At 44.9% G+C, this 19,848-nt stretch overlaps 1 protein-coding gene across 5 annotated transcripts in view; it reads left to right on the plus strand.

Annotated features, from left to right (window-relative positions):
• The window catches only part of TDRD7 (tudor domain containing 7), a 47,419-nt gene that overhangs the window by 7,072 nt on the left and 20,499 nt on the right, over positions 1-19,848 (plus strand). For 4 of the 5 annotated variants that reach the window (XM_083883867.1, XM_083883866.1, XM_083883869.1 and 1 more), the window contains 4 exons: positions 5,377-5,518; positions 6,589-6,802; positions 11,747-11,832; positions 12,967-13,184. In XM_083883867.1, the coding sequence (XP_083739993.1) occupies positions 5,377-5,518; positions 6,589-6,802; positions 11,747-11,832; positions 12,967-13,184 (660 nt within the window). The remainder of the gene's footprint in view (positions 1-5,376; positions 5,519-6,588; positions 6,803-11,746; positions 11,833-12,966; positions 13,185-19,848) is intronic. The other variant, XM_083883870.1, reaches the window with a different exon arrangement.

A 19,848-nucleotide genomic window follows, 5' to 3' on the forward strand; every position in this document is an offset into this window, starting at 1 on the left:
CATTATAGGCTGATACTGTAGCTCACAGTCCACACGAGGCTGCTGCAAGAGCATGCAGTCAGCCAGTCTCTTCATGGCTCTGGAGTACCCTGACCTCCAAAATGTCTGTCAAGACCCTTGTCTGTTCCTTTAATCCCCTTGTGGACAGTGGGACAGAACAGCAAAGACATGCACAGCACAGGGGTCTGGTAGCAGTTGATGATGCTGCCTGCAGTCTAGATAGTCTTAAAAGGACTTTCCTTACTGCTAGGTCAGCTGTCCCAGACACAAGAAATGCATTCAACAAGGAATAGTATAAAGTAAGCAGGAAATAATACAAATTGGTCTCGAAGTGCCACATGTTATGTGCTGCCTTAAGTATTTGTGGATGTGGATATTAGCTAGGTAACTGAGGCTGAATAGCCTGATTATCTTGGAAAGGCAATGATATAAATTGTCCTTTGTTCCTCTTGCTACTGAACACTAATTTAGCTACTGTCTTGAATGTGGAAAAAATTAAAGCTGATGACTTTGTCTTTATGCAGTAGGTATGTCCTCCAGTTTCCACAGAAGATGAGAATTAAGTTCAGTATTCAGAAAACATTGCAGGGGAACCCATTGAAATACTGTGCACCTGCAACAGGTGGTTGCATCATTTGAAGGAACCCTACTTTGCTTCGCTTCATGTTCATTTATGAGAAGTGTTCTGTTGCACCTTCCTCTAAGAAAACTTTGACTTCTGCTTGCATCATTAAGCCCCTTCAAAAGGAGAAATTTGAAGACTGTTTTGTTCTGATTATCTACCCCATCCCTTTTTACATCTGATTTTGTTTTAATTCAAACCATTTTATTAAACTTTATCATTATGAAATGAGGGAAGGAAATGCTAAAAATTACTTAGAACATTAATTAAACACAGAAAAAACCTGAAGTGTAGCAAAGATGTGAAAATGTGCATTTATAAAACTATGATAAACTGTGTAGGGAAAAAAACCCTTTTATATTGAGACTTTGAGAACAAAGGTCAAGTGATCCATCCCATGCATCCACTCCTCTTAGGTAGGAGTTTGAGGAAGGCTCTCATACGCTTTTTGGAAGTGGGCACAACTGAGCATCTCTCTGAAGTGCCAGTACACGACTGTCCACAGTTTGGGCTGCAGCCAGAAGAAACTGGAGATCTTGGTGTTCTTCAGGGCTGTGATCTCGTTTGAAGTCATGGAGAGTTGTCGCAACAGGTCACACAACCAGCGTGCTGCTGTGAGTTGACACTGGCTGCTGAGGAGTCATGGGCTGCAGTGGTGAATAGAAGGAGTTCCTGTGAGACCTTCCAAGTTTGGGAGCAGTGGGAATGCTAGGAGCTCTGTCTTGAAACAGATGATGAGACAGCAAGAGCTTATGAGTAGTGGACAGACTACTGTATGGGCAATGTGACGGCTGTCTGCTACAAATGTCTTAGCTGGGAAGAAGTGGTAGACAAAGCAGATGATGCCTTCTTCTGGCAACCACAAGGGGCCTTAGATTTGCAGCTTTGATCCTCATGGGGTACTTGGGCCACTGCCATACCTGCTGTAGGGACAAGACATCCTAAGTATGAGCAATCCAGGATATTTCTGGGGTCTGCTGCTCTCAGCATCCTGACATACGCAATGAATCAGTGAGGAGAGGTGCTCTGCTGGACACAGTCCTTGAAAACAAGGAACGGCAACTGCAAATGTAAAGGCTGGGAAGAGCCCGGTCTGTGGCTAGATGGTGCCTGTGTGCCTGAAAAGAGAAAAACAAAGCAAAAAGTAGGATCAACAATCAACTTCAGGAGTGCAGACTTTGGCCTGTTCAGGAATCTGCTTGGAAGACTCATGGAATACAGTCCTGAAGAGAATGATCCAGGAGAGGTAGTGAGCTTTCAAGGATTGCCATCTTGAGTTTCAAGGATGGTATGTTCCAACAGTTGGGGAAAAAAGCAAAGGGAGCAGGAGTGCTGACAAAACTGAGCCATAAATAGAAACATACATGAGGAGGGAGAAGCAGTCTGGAAGGATTATACAGATGCTACCCAAACAATCGTGCATGGACCTAAGAAAGACTTGTTTACTATTGATTATTTGAACAACTTGAAGACCAAGACCAAGTGCCATGCCCTTGAGAACAGCTCCCAGAGCACTGCCAGTTCTGAGAAAGTGCTTCCATAGAAAGTCCTTGAAATAGCTGGTTAAGTGCACAGGCAATGGGAGGAAACAGGGATACAGGGAGAACCGGAAAAATGGAAGAAAGAAGATACAGCAAATTAAGACTTTCAGGCTTTTGCTGTGTTTCACTTCACTAAAGCCTTATCAAGTCCAGGCTCACGCTGTTGAGCACAGATTGTTGCACAGACATCTGTGAAAGGGTGAAGGGTTCACCTTTCACAAAGATGAGTTATGACTCAGGTACAGGCTGCTGTATGATGAAGTCTCTCTCTTAAGCAAGGTTGGAGAAGGTACGTGTGGATGAAGAAGGAGCTCCTGACTTAAGTCTACCATTGCAAACATGCACACAGGAGAGCACACAGGAGATAGAAGCAGAGTTGGGTGAGCTGGAAGGGGTGTAGAGATACTATGGAAATAGGCAGAGGAAAGTGCAGAGCAAGGAAGTCTTAACCTTGTTGAGGGAGGATTAAGAGAGGGAACATTTGGAAAAATTGAACATGCGCAAGTCCATGAGTTTATTGCAGTGTACCCCCAGGTGTCAGTTACGTGGGAAGGGTCATGGTAGTTTGTGGGAGGTTCTTGAGGACTGAAAGAAAGCACTACCCTTCACTGGGAAAGAGTTGGAAGATCTGCCTGATGTTGAGCTATGGGAAAGTTTTAAGTGTCTAATCCTGGAAAGCTGTTCCAGACACTTGAAAGCCAAGAGGGCAAGTCAGTATGGATATATGAAGTTAAAATCATGTGACCAAATAAATATCCTTTCAAATTGAGATGATTGGTTGAATGAAAAGCAATGGAGGTACTTTAACTGAATTTTGGTAGGGCTTGTAATATCCTCTTCCATAACAGTAGTACAAAACCCATTGGGAGACCACTTAAGAGTGATGTGTCCTGGGAATAGATGCTCAGGAACTGCTGTCTTACATGTTCATGAATGACTTAGGTGGTGGGATAGACATCATCCTCAGAAAGTCTGTAGATGACAGGAGAGACTGATAGAGCAGACAAATGTGCTTGTTGTTCAGAGGGATCTCAAGAAGCTGGAGAAATGGAGCATCAGGAACACAATGAAGTTCAGTATAGAGAAATGCCAAGTGCACCTGGGGAAGAAAAACCCTATGTTCCTGTATAGTTTTGGAGCTGACCAACTGAAAAGCAGCTTGGCAGAGAAATGCCCTGGAGTTCTGGTAGGTGCAAAGTTCACAGCGAGCAGGGTGCCATTGCAGCAAAGGAGACCAACAGCATACTGGGATTCATTAGGAAGAGTTGGCAGTACTCTGATGGGGGTGATTATTCCCCCCTGCTCAGCAGCAATGAAACTACATCCTGTACTAAGCTTCCCAGAACAAGACAGACATAGCTGCATTGAAGCAAGTTCATGGAAGATTGTGAAGATTAAGAAGGGGCTGGAACATAACATCTCTGATACAGGGCTCAGAGAGCAGGAATTGTTTGTGCTGGAAAAGAGAAAGTTCAGAGAAATCTTATCCATTTGTCTGTTAAAGAGAGTAAAAAAACCATGGAGCCAGATTCCATCTGCAGTTCTCATTGGTATTCAGTGAACAGTCGAGACAACGGAAGCCAAGTGAAATAAAAGCAGTCCCATGTAAACATTAAACTGACCACTTTTTTTTATAGTGAGGCTGGCTAAACAATGGAAGAAGTTGTCCAGAGTGGTTGAGAGTTCTTTGTCCTTGGAGATATTCCACCAGCTGACTAACTAGGTCTAGTTGATGCTCCTTTGAGCAAAGATGCTGTATGACATGAACTGTAGCAATGTTTCCCAGCATCAATTTTTCTGTGGCTCCTGGCATTTAATTATAACAGTGGTGAGACTGCAGGATTGCTATTTTTATCAGTACTGACTGTACAGCAGGGACACTGTCTGATTTTTAAGCAGGAGCTCCTGGGGTAGGAGAGCTGTCCCTCAGAAGGACAGGCCATCCCTGCGTTGGCTCTGTGTTGAGCCAACCCAGCAAAGGTGCTGGGTGTGCAGCAGAGGAGGGGAGGAGGAGGGGGAAGGATGAGCTGGAGAGCACTGCTGGAGGAACTGCCTGGTTTCTAGTGTCATCATCCATTGCCCATGATTTCCTGGGCTGTTTGCGTCGCCCTGGGAGACTTGAGAAGATCCCTGGAACAAGCTGTTGCTGCTTAGCAATCTCTTGCTTTTGTTGGTTTTCTGCTTTGACTGCCCGGTCTTGGTAGTGAGAGAAGATCCTTTTTGGAGTTGCTGTTTGCTAAATTTCAGAAATGGTGGCGAAGTCCCTGAATTTCTCTTGCTCTGCTCTGTGCAAAATGATCATCTCTGATGTTTGCCGAGGGCCATGGGTAGCAACACAACAGTGCTGGATCTATGGCACTGCTGAGAAAGGGGCCCTTTCTCAATCTCCACCATCACCAAAGGACATGGCTGAGACCACAGACTTTCATTTTTAACTTTGTGCTTTTGGGCTAACCGCCTGTGTCCTTACGGAGTCCTGGAGGAGTACTCACCCAGCTTCCTTTGCAGCAGTTGAATGGCCCAAGAGTTTGGACTTCAATCCTCTTTATGAGGCAAAGTTCATGCTAGGCACATGGTTTGGTGTCCTGTCAATGCCAGGTTGCTGTGTCCATCCATGGGATGTCCTGTGGTGAGCGGATATTAAGGCAAGAGGCCATGAAGTTGGGCAGGGAGATAGCTGTGGGCTTGTCCAAGGCTGGACTGTTGTTGGAGGCCAGCCCAGTGCATGTGAGGCGCTCGGTGCAGCCAGGATAGTTGTGCAGTTTCTTTGGTAAGTGGGACAAAGGCAGCCTTGCTCCACAGGGTCAGCATGGTGCCAGCGCCTCTAGTGAGCCTTGGCAGGAGGAACAAGGACAGGCTGCATCCTCATGGCTTCCTGGAGTTATGAAGTGAGATTATGGGCCTGTGGGATGGGAGATAGAAACCAGCTGTTTCTCAGAGGGGCCCAACCAAATGTGGAAAGGTGATGGAGAGGCTCTGGCTGTCTGGTTTGCCGATTTCTGAGGTTCACTGAGGTTTCTTCTGGGGTTTCACAAAAGGAGAGTGAGATCTCCAAGATCTGTGTCTGCTGCTGAAGCCTTTCCTGAGCTGCCTGCTGGCCAGTGTGATCTAGCAGTTACAGGCTTGGAAAGGGATACAGGTGATTCTGAGGGCTGTGGATGAGTATGGGTCTCACTGACTGCTTTTTCCCTGTCCCTTTCCTGCTCCAACAAGGTTATTTGCCATGCTGTTAGTTGCAGTGAAACTGTAAGAGTTGCTCAGCTGGTGGCCCGACAGAGGAGTTCCAAGAAGAAAACAGTCCGGCAGGTGAACTGTCAGATGAGGCTGAAGAACACATCTCCAGTCAGTTTATCAGGTAAGCCACAGACAGCTCTAGAGGGCCTGCCTTTATGAAAGAACTGTGCAGCTGCTCCAGTAAAAGTCTTGGCTGTGAGCGCGTGTCACCTACAGCCATGAGTTACACGGTCCAGGGGGAGAGTTCTTGGGAGAATGAGTGTTCTTCACAAGGGTGTTTATATCTGAAAGCCATAATCAGAGAGAAGGCCTTTTTCAGGTCTATATGTGAATAATCTTGAAAAACAAAGTCCTTGTAGGACACTTGGCTTCACTTTCATGTGCTCCTGCTTCTGTGAGAAACGCAGTTGAGATGCAGGCAAGAAATGTGGCAGTGAGCCTTCTTGTTCTTTAAGGCTGGCCTTGGCCTGTCATGGAGTGGGAGGATTGAACCATTCCCTCACAGTGAGGAGTCCCTGCAGGATTATCTGTGGCTGATACAGTGGCTCCTGTTGCTGATGCCAGTGCCACTGTACCACAGTTCTGATGCCCATTTTCAGCTCTTTTTACCTCCTACCTTTTGCAAAAGCTGCTGTAGCAGTGTTTCCCTAAAGCGTGGGGCAGGTTTTCCTCACTGCTGTACTGTTGTGTGGCTGTCTGTGGAATTGGGCCCAGGATTAAGCCCGAGCATGACCCATTTGCTTGCAGGCTGTCAGCCTGGAAAAACAGTAGTTCTCAGTTTGTGGGCACTGTTGTCTGTACTGAAGTGTTTGCTGCTTCTTGCTTTTCTACAAGGATGCCAGTTGGGAAGCAAAACTAATGGCTAATATCCCAGTTAAATGACAGGGATTAGAAAAGCAGGTTGATTCACATCAATCCCCTTGGAAGAGTGTGAAACCTCCAAAACTGATGCGGCATATCCAGCATATGTGACCAAGAGCTTGTTTATCCCATTGTGGCCTGAATGCTAAAGTGGTGTGTTCCTCCGTGGGTGTGACTTGGCCACCTCTGCTGTGTGGTGGGAGTTCAGGTGCCCACAAGCCCCAGTAGAGAAGAAACCCTTTGGATGGCAGTGCAGGAGGTACCCCAGGAGGTGGAGGTAGTCTAGAGGGAGGAGAATGCTACTCATGGCTGTCTCTGCAAACCCTTTAGGAAAGCCCAAAGGAACTTTGCGGCAGCCTCGGTCTTTGAACATGTCAGAAGAAGGCAGTAAGAGGCCTGTTCCTCGCCTGCCCCGAGGCAGAGAAGTGGCATGTGGAGGTGTGAAACCTGTTGTGGAGAGTGCACGATCTGCTGTACCTTCGGCTGCTGGGAGTGGATCACCTAAAGAAATCCCCATGCAGAGACATGTCACTGTGGTAAACAGGTCAGTGTATGTGTGTGTGTGTGTGTGCACAAGTGAGGGGAGATAAAGTGTGATGGACCCTTGGGTGCCACCTTGGCTTCTGGGATCTAGTGGGACTCCAGGCTCCTGCCCTTGCATCAGGTGAAGTCTGAACGTGGGATGGTACCCCAGGAAGGAGACAGGTGATGTTTTGCCTTTTTGGATTCTGCCATAGCTGACCTGTGCTCTTGGCCTGTTCCCATGTTTTCTGGGGAGAAATGTGGCCAAAGGTGTCACAGCAAGAGTGTGAGGCTGTTGCATGGGCCCAGGAGAGAGCTGTTGTGGCCAGTGTGACAGAAAGCAGGAGGAGCAGATTTGTGTGGAGGGACAGGTGATGTGTGTATTGAGGGTGATGCAGGTGGCTGCTCTTTCCCTCTTGCCTGACTTCTGTGTTGCAGTGTCAATGTTTGTGCGCCTTCTTAGCTGCTTGGAGCCAGCAGCCACCTGATCATGTTTGGGTGAAGTGAGATGAGAGCTGGAGCTGCAGTTCTGCTGGGTTAGCGGTACATGCTGCTTTTCCAGGCCCATTTGAGCCTCTCTAATCCAGGTGGCTTAGTCAGCTGCTGCCCCATCATTTCTTTCTGTGTTGTTTTCAGCTGCCCTGGGCCATCAGCTGACGGTGGTGAGAAAGTGTTTGCTGTTGCTCATTGTGGCTGTGCTAAGTCTGCTGGAGCTGTGATTGTGGTGGTAATCCTCTGCAGGGGGAGGACTCCAGCCCAGGCTGGGTTGGAAGTCTGGAAGTCAGCCTGGTGTTGAATGGAAATGGCAGTGGCATGCCACTTCCACGGCGGCGTAGCTGTGAAGTGGCCCAGAGCAGCACAACAGCTTAATCCTGCTGTGGTGCCTGCTCTTTCTGGAAGAGCCACAGAAAGCAGGCACATCTGCCCCGCTCACCTGCATAAGTTCCATGTGCCGTCAGGGGTCTGTTGTACAGAGCAGAGAAGGACCAAGCCATCCTGCTGTAACTCAGAAATGTAGGAGAAGCTGTGCTTGGGCCTTCCCTTTTCTCTGTGTGCAGGTGAGTTGCATTTATTTAAGTGGCAGTTCCATAAAAGGTAGAGGCACTTTGCCTGAGGCAAAGCAAAAAGAACACTTAAGGTTTCCTCCAAGTTAGTTGCTATAAGGAAAATACAGGAAGTATTTTATAACTTTTAAAGATTTGTAATGCATTAAAAAAAATGAAGTAAATGTCACCCCTCTTCTGGCTATTCCTAATGTAGTCTGATATATCTTGTGTTATCTTCGTCTCTGGCAGTCTCTCCTGAGCTCCTTGTAGGTGGGTGTTCTGCTCTTCTTTCTGCTGCCTGTTTCTGCCTGCACTGCAGGAGAAACTACAAGTAAAGTCTGCTTTGGCCCACATATTTTTGGAGGAGTCACTATCTTGTGCATTTGCAAAGAGTCCAGATGCTGTCCTCTTAGCTTGGGTACACAGTGAAGGGAGAGTTCGTGGAAGTGAGATTCATATTCTGTTTGAATACAGGGTTGTATAGTGGCCATGTGACTGGATTAATTTGTTTCAACTTGGCCAGTATGAAGCAGGACTGGCAAGATCCAAGTGTTCTTGTTGCTGGGGACATTTTGTACCTCCTGAACTGTTGTAGTTGCTTGTACTTTGGGAATTGCAGGAGGGAAAGCTTCTTGAAGGCTGGAGGCCCTGACTTGAAAAAACATTTTGCGAATGAGTGAAGTTAAGAACAGCATCTCCAAAAATCCTGGGCTGACAGCAGCCTCATAGTTATCTAGCACAGACTTGAGGGCACTGTTCCAGCAGGAGTGTCAGCACTTGTCTGTGAGAGTGGCTGAGCCTTCACAGCACAGGTTGACTGAGGAAGTCCTGAAGGTGACAGACTGTCTCTGCCCCACTTCCGAGTTTGGAGTGAGCTGTTATCTATGTGCAGTTTTTTACTTTCTGTTACCCACCCTGCCACGCCACGTACAGGAAAGGACATCCATGCTCTTGTGGTTGCACATCGAAATCTCTGTTTTCTCCTTTTTTGTTGAACATCTGTCCTGTCTAGCAGATGTGTGTTCCTTGCCTTGACACAATGTCCTGCCAGTGACAAACTTTGTTTGGATGCTGACAGCTATGCATGCTCCGCATAGTATTGTGTAGTGAAGCTCCTGAGTGAGGCTGCAGATGGTGGTTTCATTGTGACTGCCAAAGTCTATTTCCAGCCCTATAGCATTCTGTGATTTTTTTTTTTTTCAGAGATATTCATGATCACAGTTTCAGGGGCTTGTCCCTATGTAGCATTAGGTGGAAAGGAAATAGGTTGTTTGTTGTCCTGGTTCTGTCACACATGACAACAGAGAAATGCTGAAGGTAGTTGTGTGAGGCTTTCTTGCAGGTGCTGTGGCAGGGTCTGAGGCTTGTCTTTATAGCAGCAATCTCTCAGGTTATCCTGACTATGTTGCTGTGGATGTTTAGAAGCAGGGAGAGCCCTTGCTGGTAAGGCTAACTGCAGAGATCATTGAAGCTAGAAAGCATGGGTGAGGACAGGTTCTGGTGCTTGGTGACCCCCTTGCTTGGAGAAGCAGGAGTTGTTCACTGCTGGCCAACACCTGGCCTTCCCGCTTAGATCGCGGTGTCCAAGGGCCAAAGAGCAGATGGGGTGGCATAGGCCTTACCAAGGTAAGGAAATGGGCAGGGAAGAGCACTTCTCCCCTTCATTGTGAGGCAGTGATGTGTGGCAGTGAGACGTGACTAGCTGCTCAGCTGGAGCTACACATGGGGAATTGGCAGGGCTGCGTGGCTGGTCAGGCATTTGTGAAGGGCCAGGCTGCTAATGTGGCTAGGAGGCCTCCTGCTGGGAGCAGCTTCTAGCAGCTGAGGAACATGGGACCTTCCAAGTAGCTGAGCTGTCCATCCCTGCAAAAATGAAGGGAAGCATGTTGGCTCTTGCACCGTCTGGCCGTATTCCATCTTGTTGGAGACGTATGACCATCATGATCTGTGTGAGCAAGCAGCACGTCACACAATAATTGTCTGATTGCAGGGCTCAGAATTGGTGATGGCTGGGCTCAGTGCCAGTGTCAGCACCACGTTGTGGGAAACAGTTGAACCACAACAGAAAGCACAGGAAGACCTTACATGTAGTCTCTTAATACTGAGAGAATCCCAAATCCAATTAGCTTTTACATGCGGCAGAAGGAAATCATCAGTCCTCTGTTCCAGGTTCCTTTCGAGGGTGTTCACATGACATGGCTCAAGCAGGGAGCATCTACCCTCTTCGTCACTGAAACTTTCCTGCAGTTCTGGCTGGCCTACCCTGCAGTCACATCATTTGTGTCACCTGATGCGGGGCTTAAGGTGATACAGACATACATGGCATGGAGGACCAGAACAGAGCTATGGATTGCTTTTGGCAGCCAGGGGTAGCAGGACAGCCTCCATTACCCATGAGGCTATTTCATAGGGTTGTTTTGCCTTCTGCCTAGCAAAGATGGTAGACTCTTTAGAGTCTGCTTCCATTAAGAGCAGTTTTTTAGCTTGAGTATCTGTTCTGCTTAGAGTTGTCCTTACTGATAGATACGTGTACAAAGTGGGATCCTGGATTTCTCATAGCATCTGCATGGGCAGCCACAGCACCTTCTAAGAGACCACTGCTGCTTTGTGTGGGCATCTGAGCTGTGCCCAGAAAGTAGAGGGTTTTTCTGTAATGCAGATGAAGTGTTGTAAGAGGCTTTTCAGATACCCAGCAAGTGCCAGGTGTGAGCCTAAGTATTGATTTTGTGTGGGTGGCTTTGCTTTTGTACTTTCTAAGTTTCATAAATGTGCTTGTAGTTGGTCTGCTGCTGTCTAGCACTTCTGGGCATGACTCTTTGTAAGTTGCCAAGTTGGGCAGTGCCTGTCCTCACAGCTAGTGCTGTGGGAAATGACTCAGAAAGGTATTGTCTTTGGTACAAGTGATATCCCATAGCCCATGGAGGAGCAATGGTTTCATTTAATAGGGATAGCATAAAAGCAGGGGAGACAAATTAATGTTAAATCTTTTGAGATCATCCTGAGAAGACATGTGAATGTGGGAGGTCTCTTTGTCATTCATGGATATGCTCTGATGAAAAGTCAATGTGATGACACGTAGGGCTACTTGGTCTTGACTTCCTGTTACATCTAGCCTCACCATCATCCTTGAACTGCTGTCCTACCTTCTCAGAGTCCAAGTGAAGCTGTGAAAATCACCCTTGGTGTTTCTGCAGCTGATGAGGTTTATGGGTTGCTCCACTGTTGTCCCTGCATTACTAAACTGGCCCTGGGCAGAGATCTTCTGCACAGCCTGCCCAGTACATGTGCAGAGTCTGCTCTGGTCAGGAGGTACCTGGTTCAGAGCAACCGGCTGTGCTGTGTTGGAGATGTTGCATAGTCTTTGAATTCCCTTTTGCTTCCAGTGTATATAATTATTCCACAGCTGATTTTTTTGCAGGTCTTTGTGTGCTACACAGTGTTGTGCCCTCTTCAGTGTCAGGAGCTCATTTTGGTGTCTGTATTCCCAACTAGAAGCTGCTGCTTTCTGGAGGACTCCAGAAGAACACCTGCGAGCATGACATTTATGTACTTATGGTGGGAGAGATCTTCAGAGAAGAATCTGTTAGACAGCATGCACATATAACCAACAGCATGCACAAAAAGACCTTGAATGCCTTTGTGTTCCTAGATGCTTCCCCTTTGCTAATGTCTTTTTACTGTGTTTTGTTTCTCACAACAATGAAAAAAATGAGTAAAAACTAGAAACCACTTGCTGATCAGTCCTATTACTGCAGATCAGGTTGTCTTCCTGACAAGGACATTGCGACTACACATCTTGTGCAGGAGGCCCTCTCGGAGTGTGTGGAATGCATCTTACTTTATGTTTAACTCTTAGAAGCAAATGGAATGTTATTTAGAGACAGAAGAGTGATTCTATGCAATTTTCTTTCCAATTTTAGGTCTGAGAAAAGATTGACTGTCCCACCACGGTTTCAAAAGGAGTTGCAAGTTCACCTGTCTAGAAGCTCTTCCACAGATTCAAGTGGTATGCCCATTAAGAAATTATTTGTTGACTACTCAGAGTGGGTTTCATCTTAAAAATATCCATCTTAATAGTTGTTTTAATGAACATATGTTTGGATGAGGAATCAAGTTCTGTGAGTGAACCTTTTCACTCTTATTTCGTTGTGCTGAGGAAATGTGTGTTTGCTTGTCTGCCTCTCAGCCTTCTAGGAAAAACATTGAGCAGTGTCAAAGCCAATCACAAAGCCTGTGTGAGGAGTTTGGAAACAGGAGGAGTAAGCTTAACTTCACTGGTGGAGTAGGAATCTGGTATAAGGATGAAATCCTGGCTTTCAGGAGTAAGCAGCCTTACTAATATATCTGTCCAGCAAATACTCTTCTGCCTGCATGGCTCAACAGTTGTGCAGCTGATGAGCTTGCAAAATGATGGTTACATTCTTTGAGACTTGTCAGCCTGATTCATGAAGCTTCAGGTCTGGTAGCAAATACACCCCACCAAAGGGAGGAATAGAGATGAGGTAGCAGGTAAGCTAGTGATGTGAACCTTCCCCTAGAATAATGACTGCCTGATTCCTAAACACAATGTATGAAACTGCCCAGAGCAGTTGAATAGTTTTCACTTTCCTTGCTCCAGTGAAGGGCTTCCTTGAATGCAGTAACACAGAAAAGCTACCTGCTGGGTGGAGACTTTTCCTCAGGACATATCTTGGAATGAAAGGCAAATCACTGGTCTGATTTGTATGCCAGTCTTAATATAGAATAGCATTCTTGGTTGTTGTGCAATGTCTTTGGTGTGTTTATACTCATGAAGAAATTACCTTGTGCCCTTCTTGGGATTCTGCCTTCTCTGCTTCTCAGTGTCTCAGCTGCGGTGGGGCTGAGGTTTCTGTATCTTCTTCCAAAATCCCTGCAGAAGTAACATGTAGCAGCATCTTATGAAAATAACTACAATGATTAAAAATCCATTTTTAGGTAGTTACTAAATGTCTGAGATTTCCATAGTTCTTTGCCATAGGAATTGACTGAACCAGCCATGCTGGGCAGGAGAGCCACAGTTTAGAGTTGGTGCTATGCTGGCAGCTCCCATATCTGGTTTTTAAGTATGGAGGTGATTTGTAGGGCTGTGTTTACTTTGAGGCTGTATTTTTTTTAACAGATAGCTTGAATACATCCACTGCAGAGACACATACTGTTGCCCCTGGCTCTTCTGCTGCCGATGTCCATGAACTTCAAAGTCGCATTAAGGAGCTTCTGAGCAAGTACAGCAGTGGTGTCAGGTTGTCAAAGATGCCTCAGATCTATCGGGAAATGTACTGGGAGGACCTTAGCACAGAAATGCTCTGTCAGCTTGAGAACTGGCCTCACGTGTGCACAGTGAGTATTACGCCATTTTTATGGAAGATGCCTGTTCCCTATAGATGTCCAAGCGTTCATTTGCCAAATGTTATTTTATGTGTACGTGCACTTCCCTTTATGCTCTGTAGCAGTGACAAAAAAAAACCACACCCCCACCACCACAGTCCCAAGTTGTAACAATGCCTTTTGAAACCCCAGAAAATCACTGTTGACTGGACTAGTGTTTTGAAGAAAGAACGTCACCCTCTTTGGTGTTCTGGAGCAAGTGCTTGAGGTTGCTGACTTGTCGGCTTTAACTGACCCCATTTCTGACAACTCAAATAGCTGATGACACATGATCCCCATGCCATGTTTGTTGTTGGTTTGGGTTTTTTCCCCAGTTGCTTTTTATGCTTTTCCTTGTTGATGGGTTTACCTCCTCCTAAAGCTACAAGCTGCTAACATCCTTTTTGAACAGTCTGAGGTCTAACTGTATTTATCTTTCTATAGATTTATAGGTCTTTCTCATGTCTTAAGCCAGGAAATTTTGCTGTGTAAGTTAGGTTTATGATACAATAATAGATGAAATTGAAGAGTGGTAACACTGGGAGGAGAGATTACAGCTAAGCCCTTTCTGCCCTCCTGCTGATGCCTGTTACCCCTTGATTACCAAGAGTGTCATTGCTTCTCTTATTAGGAACTGGTATCTGGCTGAGTATCCACTTAGAAGTCTGACATGAGTTTCCATGACCACTCAGTGGAGGGTCTTCAACTGCTGTACTTCTGTCTCTTCTTTTGATCCATGGGTCATTTATGGTGTCATGCAACTTTGCATCAAGGCTTTGTTTAGCTTTACTTTAACAGGCCAGTGATATCAATGAATACTTCCAACTTCTTTGGTATTTGTCAAACTTCGGCACAGAAGAGTATTGAAGTAATACTTTGTCTTCTTGAAATGCATTTTTTGTATGTCCTACTAAGTCTTTTCTCAGGTAAAAGCATTAAATGTCAAAAAAAAAAAAGAAGAAGAAATTAGTTGAATAAATGCTCTTCAGGAATAACACCATTTGCATGCATGTATGGTATTCTCACAGATACATAAAATGTGTTTGTAACACCTTACTACCTACACTAGAAATGTATGCAGTCAGCAGCAATTTGTTTTAATGGTTGATGATTGGTTCCAGTGTTATCAATAGAGCAAGTTATGTCTTGAATTGCTTAATTCATGCAGCAAATTTCAGTCTTTTTTGTAGCTAATATTCCAGTCAGTCCTGTTCATCCAGGATCTTTGTTCTGTATTCATTATCCATTTGCTTGTTATCTGTTGGGTCTCTTTCTTTCTAGCATGCAAATAGTCATTTAAACAAAAATAAGCACTGATTAAATCCATGGAAACATTGTAATACAATGAGCACAGTACAACAGCAGTCAGAACTATCAAGTTATTTTGGCACAATCAGTCTTATTGTAGAGAACTGTTAATGAGCTTCTAAAGCCCGTCTCAGTTTACTGGCTTACAAAATTGTAATTATGGCTCAGGCGTGGAGAAGTTTGAACTGAGACTTCTTGTATGAAAGCTACATCTCTTGCATATAATCCCTTCCTGGTTCAAACATTGTCTGCAGGTGTACAGCTCTGTAGAACCTTCAAAATGCAGAAGACAGACTGTACTCTTCAGTGAAAGTAAAGATATCTGAATTATTTCTGTCTTACTGGTTTCTTACACTGGGAGTGTCTGCCAAGCTCAGAAACATGCTTGGTGTTTCTTTTATTATCTTCTTAAAGAAGAATACATTCTTTTTGTACTTACTCTGACCGGTGTAGGATAGTTACAAACCAGCAGACAACAAACCTAATACACTTTCAGTGTATTCAGTGTCTCCAGGTGTTTAATTTGAGGACTGTGCCTTGGTATCACTGCTGAAAAACTTTGCATTTCTAAAACTTCGGTTTGAAAAGAAGGAATTTTATCTAGGAAATTGTAATTTCTGTTTTTACAACCACAGGTAATGGACGTCTTTCCCGTTTAGTGAGTTCAAGTCTCCAACTATCACTGTAAGTTGCAGGCTGATGATCTTTTTTTCAGTCTTCACCTTTCAGGCAGGAGGTATTGAGGCTGACTTTGTTTTCATTTGTCTATTACCTCCCTTTTTTAGGTCAGTTTGCTTGAGCATCTTTCTTGTAGCAACATATTTTGCACAGCTAAATGCAGTAGTACAGTTACCAAGTAGTGACTAGCAGTCACAGATTGTAGCCCAGCCTTCATGGACAATGGGGCTAACAATAAATATGCTTACAAGTCTTTGTTGTCTAGACAGATCTCAGCTGGGAGAAGAATCTGCTTCAACAGCTTTGGGCAGATCCATAGTGTTGCTGAATTGTTTGCCTTTACCTCCAGCACTAGCGCTTTGAAAAACGTGATGACCCTCCCACCGTCATCTCTTTTAATCAGAATTTTTTACCTTTTTATTTGACTCATTACTTTGCCATGTGTCTTTGAGCAGCTAGTGATCCCTTTTTTAGACTTCCAATTCCTGTCTCGTTTCTTATCTTTCTACATATTTTTGTCACAAGTCTTTCTCACAGCTTAGCTGTTTTCTTAGAATTGAGTCAAAGTTACATAGTTTTACTGTGTTTGAGCTCAGCCTTGAATCCTTGAGATGCAGGCAGCTGAACTCCAGAGGGAGGGAGAACATTGCAGCAGAGGTGTGAGAGGCATGTAGGCATGTAAGTTCAGAAGTTTTGTTGGGGTTTTTTTGTAAGTCACAACCCAAAAAGTAATAATAAATTTGTATTTGGTACTGACAACATGAGAAAATGGTTCCCTTTTAAGTCCAAATATAAACCTCCCTACTGAGCTGTATGTATGTTTAAGGGACTTTTTTCTTGTACATGCCCAGCTCTCCTCAGTTACTTGAACTCTCTGAATGATTCAGGCACAATGTGATGGTGATTTAGATACGGCAGTGCAAGAGAAGCCTAAACTCTTAGATCTTCTCTCAGAACTTTTGCTTGAATTTCCATGGTTCTTTTCCAAAAGCTTTTAGAGAATAAGGTGGCCCTAGGATATTAGGGAATGTCCTTGCATGGATGTTTAGTTGATTTAAAGACTGGAAATGGAGCAAGCCTGATATGATTTACCTTCAGAAAGACAGGAAGTCATGGTGCAGTTCCTCAGGGGTAACACTTGAACACATGCTGGTCAGAATTGTAACAAGTGAGTTGGTAAGGGATGCAAATACAAAGTTCAGCTGGCTAATAATACAGGTTTGTTCAGAGTTACAAAGACCAGGGCACTCTGAACATGATATGAACTTCTCATATCATGTTTCTGGCCCATAAAATTTCATTGTAATCTTAATTACAGCCATGGATAGGAAAGACTCTCACTACATTAAAAAAAAAAAGTGAGTTTTTTGTGTGGACCTTTAAGCTTGGGCAAAAGGGATCTTGGCATTTACAATAGCTTCATGCAAATGTTGACTCAGTATGGAAAAATGTAAGTGACAAGTATTCTCCAAATAAATAAGAAAGGAGTATTTCAGTTGGAAGGAGTCTATCAGTGATCACATAGTCCAATTGCCTGACCGCTTCAGGACCAAAAGTTAAAACATGTTACTAAGGGCATTATCCAAATATCGTTTGAACACTGTCAGGCTTGGGGCATCAACTAAGGAGACTGTTCCAGTGTTTGACCATCTCTTGGCAAAGAAATGCTTCCTAATATCAAGCCTGAACCTCCCCTGACACAATCCTCTTCCTTGGAGGTCATATTGACTCACTGAAGACTTGTGACTGGAAGTTATTTCCTGGGAAACTTCACACATTTCCCAGATTTGCTTGTCACAGCAGTACAGTGTTCACTGTATGTGTCTGGGAAGTTGCAATCTCCAGTAAGCTCAAGGTATCAACCCAGAGATTTCTCCTGAGTGCCTCTTGGTAGCAGACACTACAACACAGAAACCAGGGTCTCGCACCTACGTCATTGGTAACAGTAAGGACTGTGCAGTCAAGCCTCCTCTTTTCATACAGTGCAACTCCTCCTTGCGCTTCCTCTCCCTCCTGAAGAGCCTGCAGCCCTCCATCCCAGCATGCCAGGTGTGGCACTTGTTCCACCAAGCCTTGCCAATACCACAGAAGTCATAGCTGGGAACTAGCCAGTGCTTGATATTTATCTTGTTTGTTTCTCATACATCCTGTGTGTTGGAGTACAACAAGTGTTTCAGATATGCTGCAAGATGAAGTCCAACCTTTGACCAAACACCGTATTGTCATGGTACTGGCACTGGTTGTCAATCCAGTCATTTATTGAATACCTCCAGGGATGGTAGCCTCCTTTGGCAGTTTGTGAAATGCCTGACCCCCTTTTCAGTGAAGAAATTGCTCTTAATCACCAACCTGAACCCCCTCAGGGTGCAGCTTGAGTCTGTGTCCTCTTGTCCTGTCACTGGTTGCCCGGGAGAAGAGACGGACCCATACCTGGCTACAGCCTTCTCAAAGGGAGTTGCAGAGAGTGATAAAGTCAGCCCTGACCCTCCTTTTCCTCAGGCTAAACCCCAGCTCTTTCAGTCACTCCTCATAGGAATTACCCTCTCCAGCTCCAGCCCTTCACCAGCACCTAAATGTGTTTCTTGTCATGAGGGGCCCAGGACTGGACACACAACTTGTGGCCTCACCAGTGTTGAATATAGAAGGACAATCCCTGCCCTGGTCCTGCTGGCCACACTATTGCTGATAGAGGCCAGGATGCTCTTGGCCTTCTTGGCCACCTGGGCACAGTCCAAGTACATGTTCAGATGCTGTTGACCAGCATCCCCCTTTTCTGCTGGGCAGCTTTCCAGGCACTCTGCCCCAGCCCGTAGCACTGCATGCGGTTGTGGTCACCCAAGGGCAGGATCTTAAGACACTGTCAGTGACACTTGACCTTGTTGAACCTCACACCTTTGGTCTTGGCCCATTGATCCGGCCTGTCCAGATCCCTCTGCAGAGTCTTTCTGCCCTCCAGCAGATCGGCACTCCCGCACAGCTTGCTGTCATCAGTGAATTTACTGAGAATACAGTCAATCTCATACAGATCATCAGTAAAGATTTCAAATGGATTTGGGCCAAATAGTGATTCCTGAGGAACACCACAGGTGACCTGCCCCCATCTGGATGCAGCACCATTCACCTCCCTTCTCTGGGCATGGCCGTGAAGCCAGTTTCTAACTCAGCAAAGAGTGCTCCTGTCCAAGCTGTGGGCTGCCAGCTTTTTCAGGAAAATGCTGTGGGAGACAGTGTCAAAGGCTTTGCTCAAGTCTAGGTAGTCAACATCCACAGTCTTTCCCTCATCCTCTGGGGAGGTCACCTGGTCATAAAAGGAGATCAGGTTGGTCAGGTGAGACTTGCCTTTCCCCAAACCTGTGGCAGCTGGGCCTGATCCCTTGGTGGTCTGGCATGTGCTGTGTGATCACACTCAAGATGTTCCATAGCCTTTGCTAGCACCAAAGGCAAGCTGACAGGCCCGTAAGTTCTCCAGATCTTCCTTATAACCCTTCTGTTGGTAGGCATCACCTTAGCCAACCTAAAGTCATCAGACCTCCTTGGTTATCCAGGACTGATGATAAAAGATGGAGAGCATCTTGACAAGTGCTTCTTCCAGGTATCTTAGTACTCTCAGGTGAATCCTGTCCATAGGTTTGTGTCTGAGTGGCATGGTGGGTCACTTACAGCCAAAAATGCATTTCATCCACCAAGATAGATGGATCCTGTCACATTCTATCATACCTTGTGCCTCAGAAGTTCTTCCATGTTTGTAAAACTCAATGTTTTGGTGAAAACACCAGTCCTAGAGCTGGTTTTCTTTTGTAGAATGAATAACAAGCAGACACCTTTTAATTGCCAGAACGAAGGGATATATGCATATTGAATTGATCCTAGAGTTATCTTAGGGTAATGACTGCCTTAGTCTTTCTGTTTTCTGAAGGAGCTGGTAGAAAAATAACTACCATTCTGAATTTCGAAATTCCATTTGTGCTGGAAGAGGTGCATTTGCTTTGCATTTGCTGTTCTTCCAGAACAAAGATGTTCCTTTCCATAAAATACTCTGCTGACTCTGGCTACGTACCAGATTAACTATTAATCTGTTGTTGTCAGAGGACAGTTTTATATCTGTAATCTAACATTCTTCAGTCAGGTTTCTTACTGCTTTTTAATAAACATAAAGCTAAATAATATGTATCACATGAGCATATTCTTTAGTGACCTTAAACACTGTATTGCCTGGTACTGTGTGAATAGGCTCCTCAGACTGGAGAACATTTACTTGGTTGTTTATTATGAGGAGGAGGCTTTACAGGGTAAAGGAAAGCTCAGTTTTCTTCACTTAATCTCTTGGATATCTGGTAAGGTGTTGGACAGGTCCTGCAGTCTGTCAGTCTTGAAAGTACATAACTGGAAAAAAAGTCTTGGAGAAATTAAGGGGGAAATTAGCATATTTTTGTTGACTAGTTTGGGGGTGTTAACTGGTTTGTTGTTTGGTTTTTGGTTTGGTCTTTCTTTCTTTGTAGTAGTCACTACAAGTTTAAGTTTATCCCTACGGAAAGGTAGAGGATTTTTTAGATAAGAATGAGACCTGCAAAAGGCAACTGAGATAATTGCCTAATTGACTAGTTGGATATTTTGTTTATTTTATCTTTTTTTAGCTGTATTTAGTTCTCAG

The sequence above is a fragment of the Zosterops lateralis genome (assembly GCF_965231275.1).
Source record: "Zosterops lateralis genome assembly, chromosome: Z".
Classification (NCBI taxonomy): Eukaryota; Metazoa; Chordata; class Aves; order Passeriformes; family Zosteropidae; genus Zosterops; species Zosterops lateralis.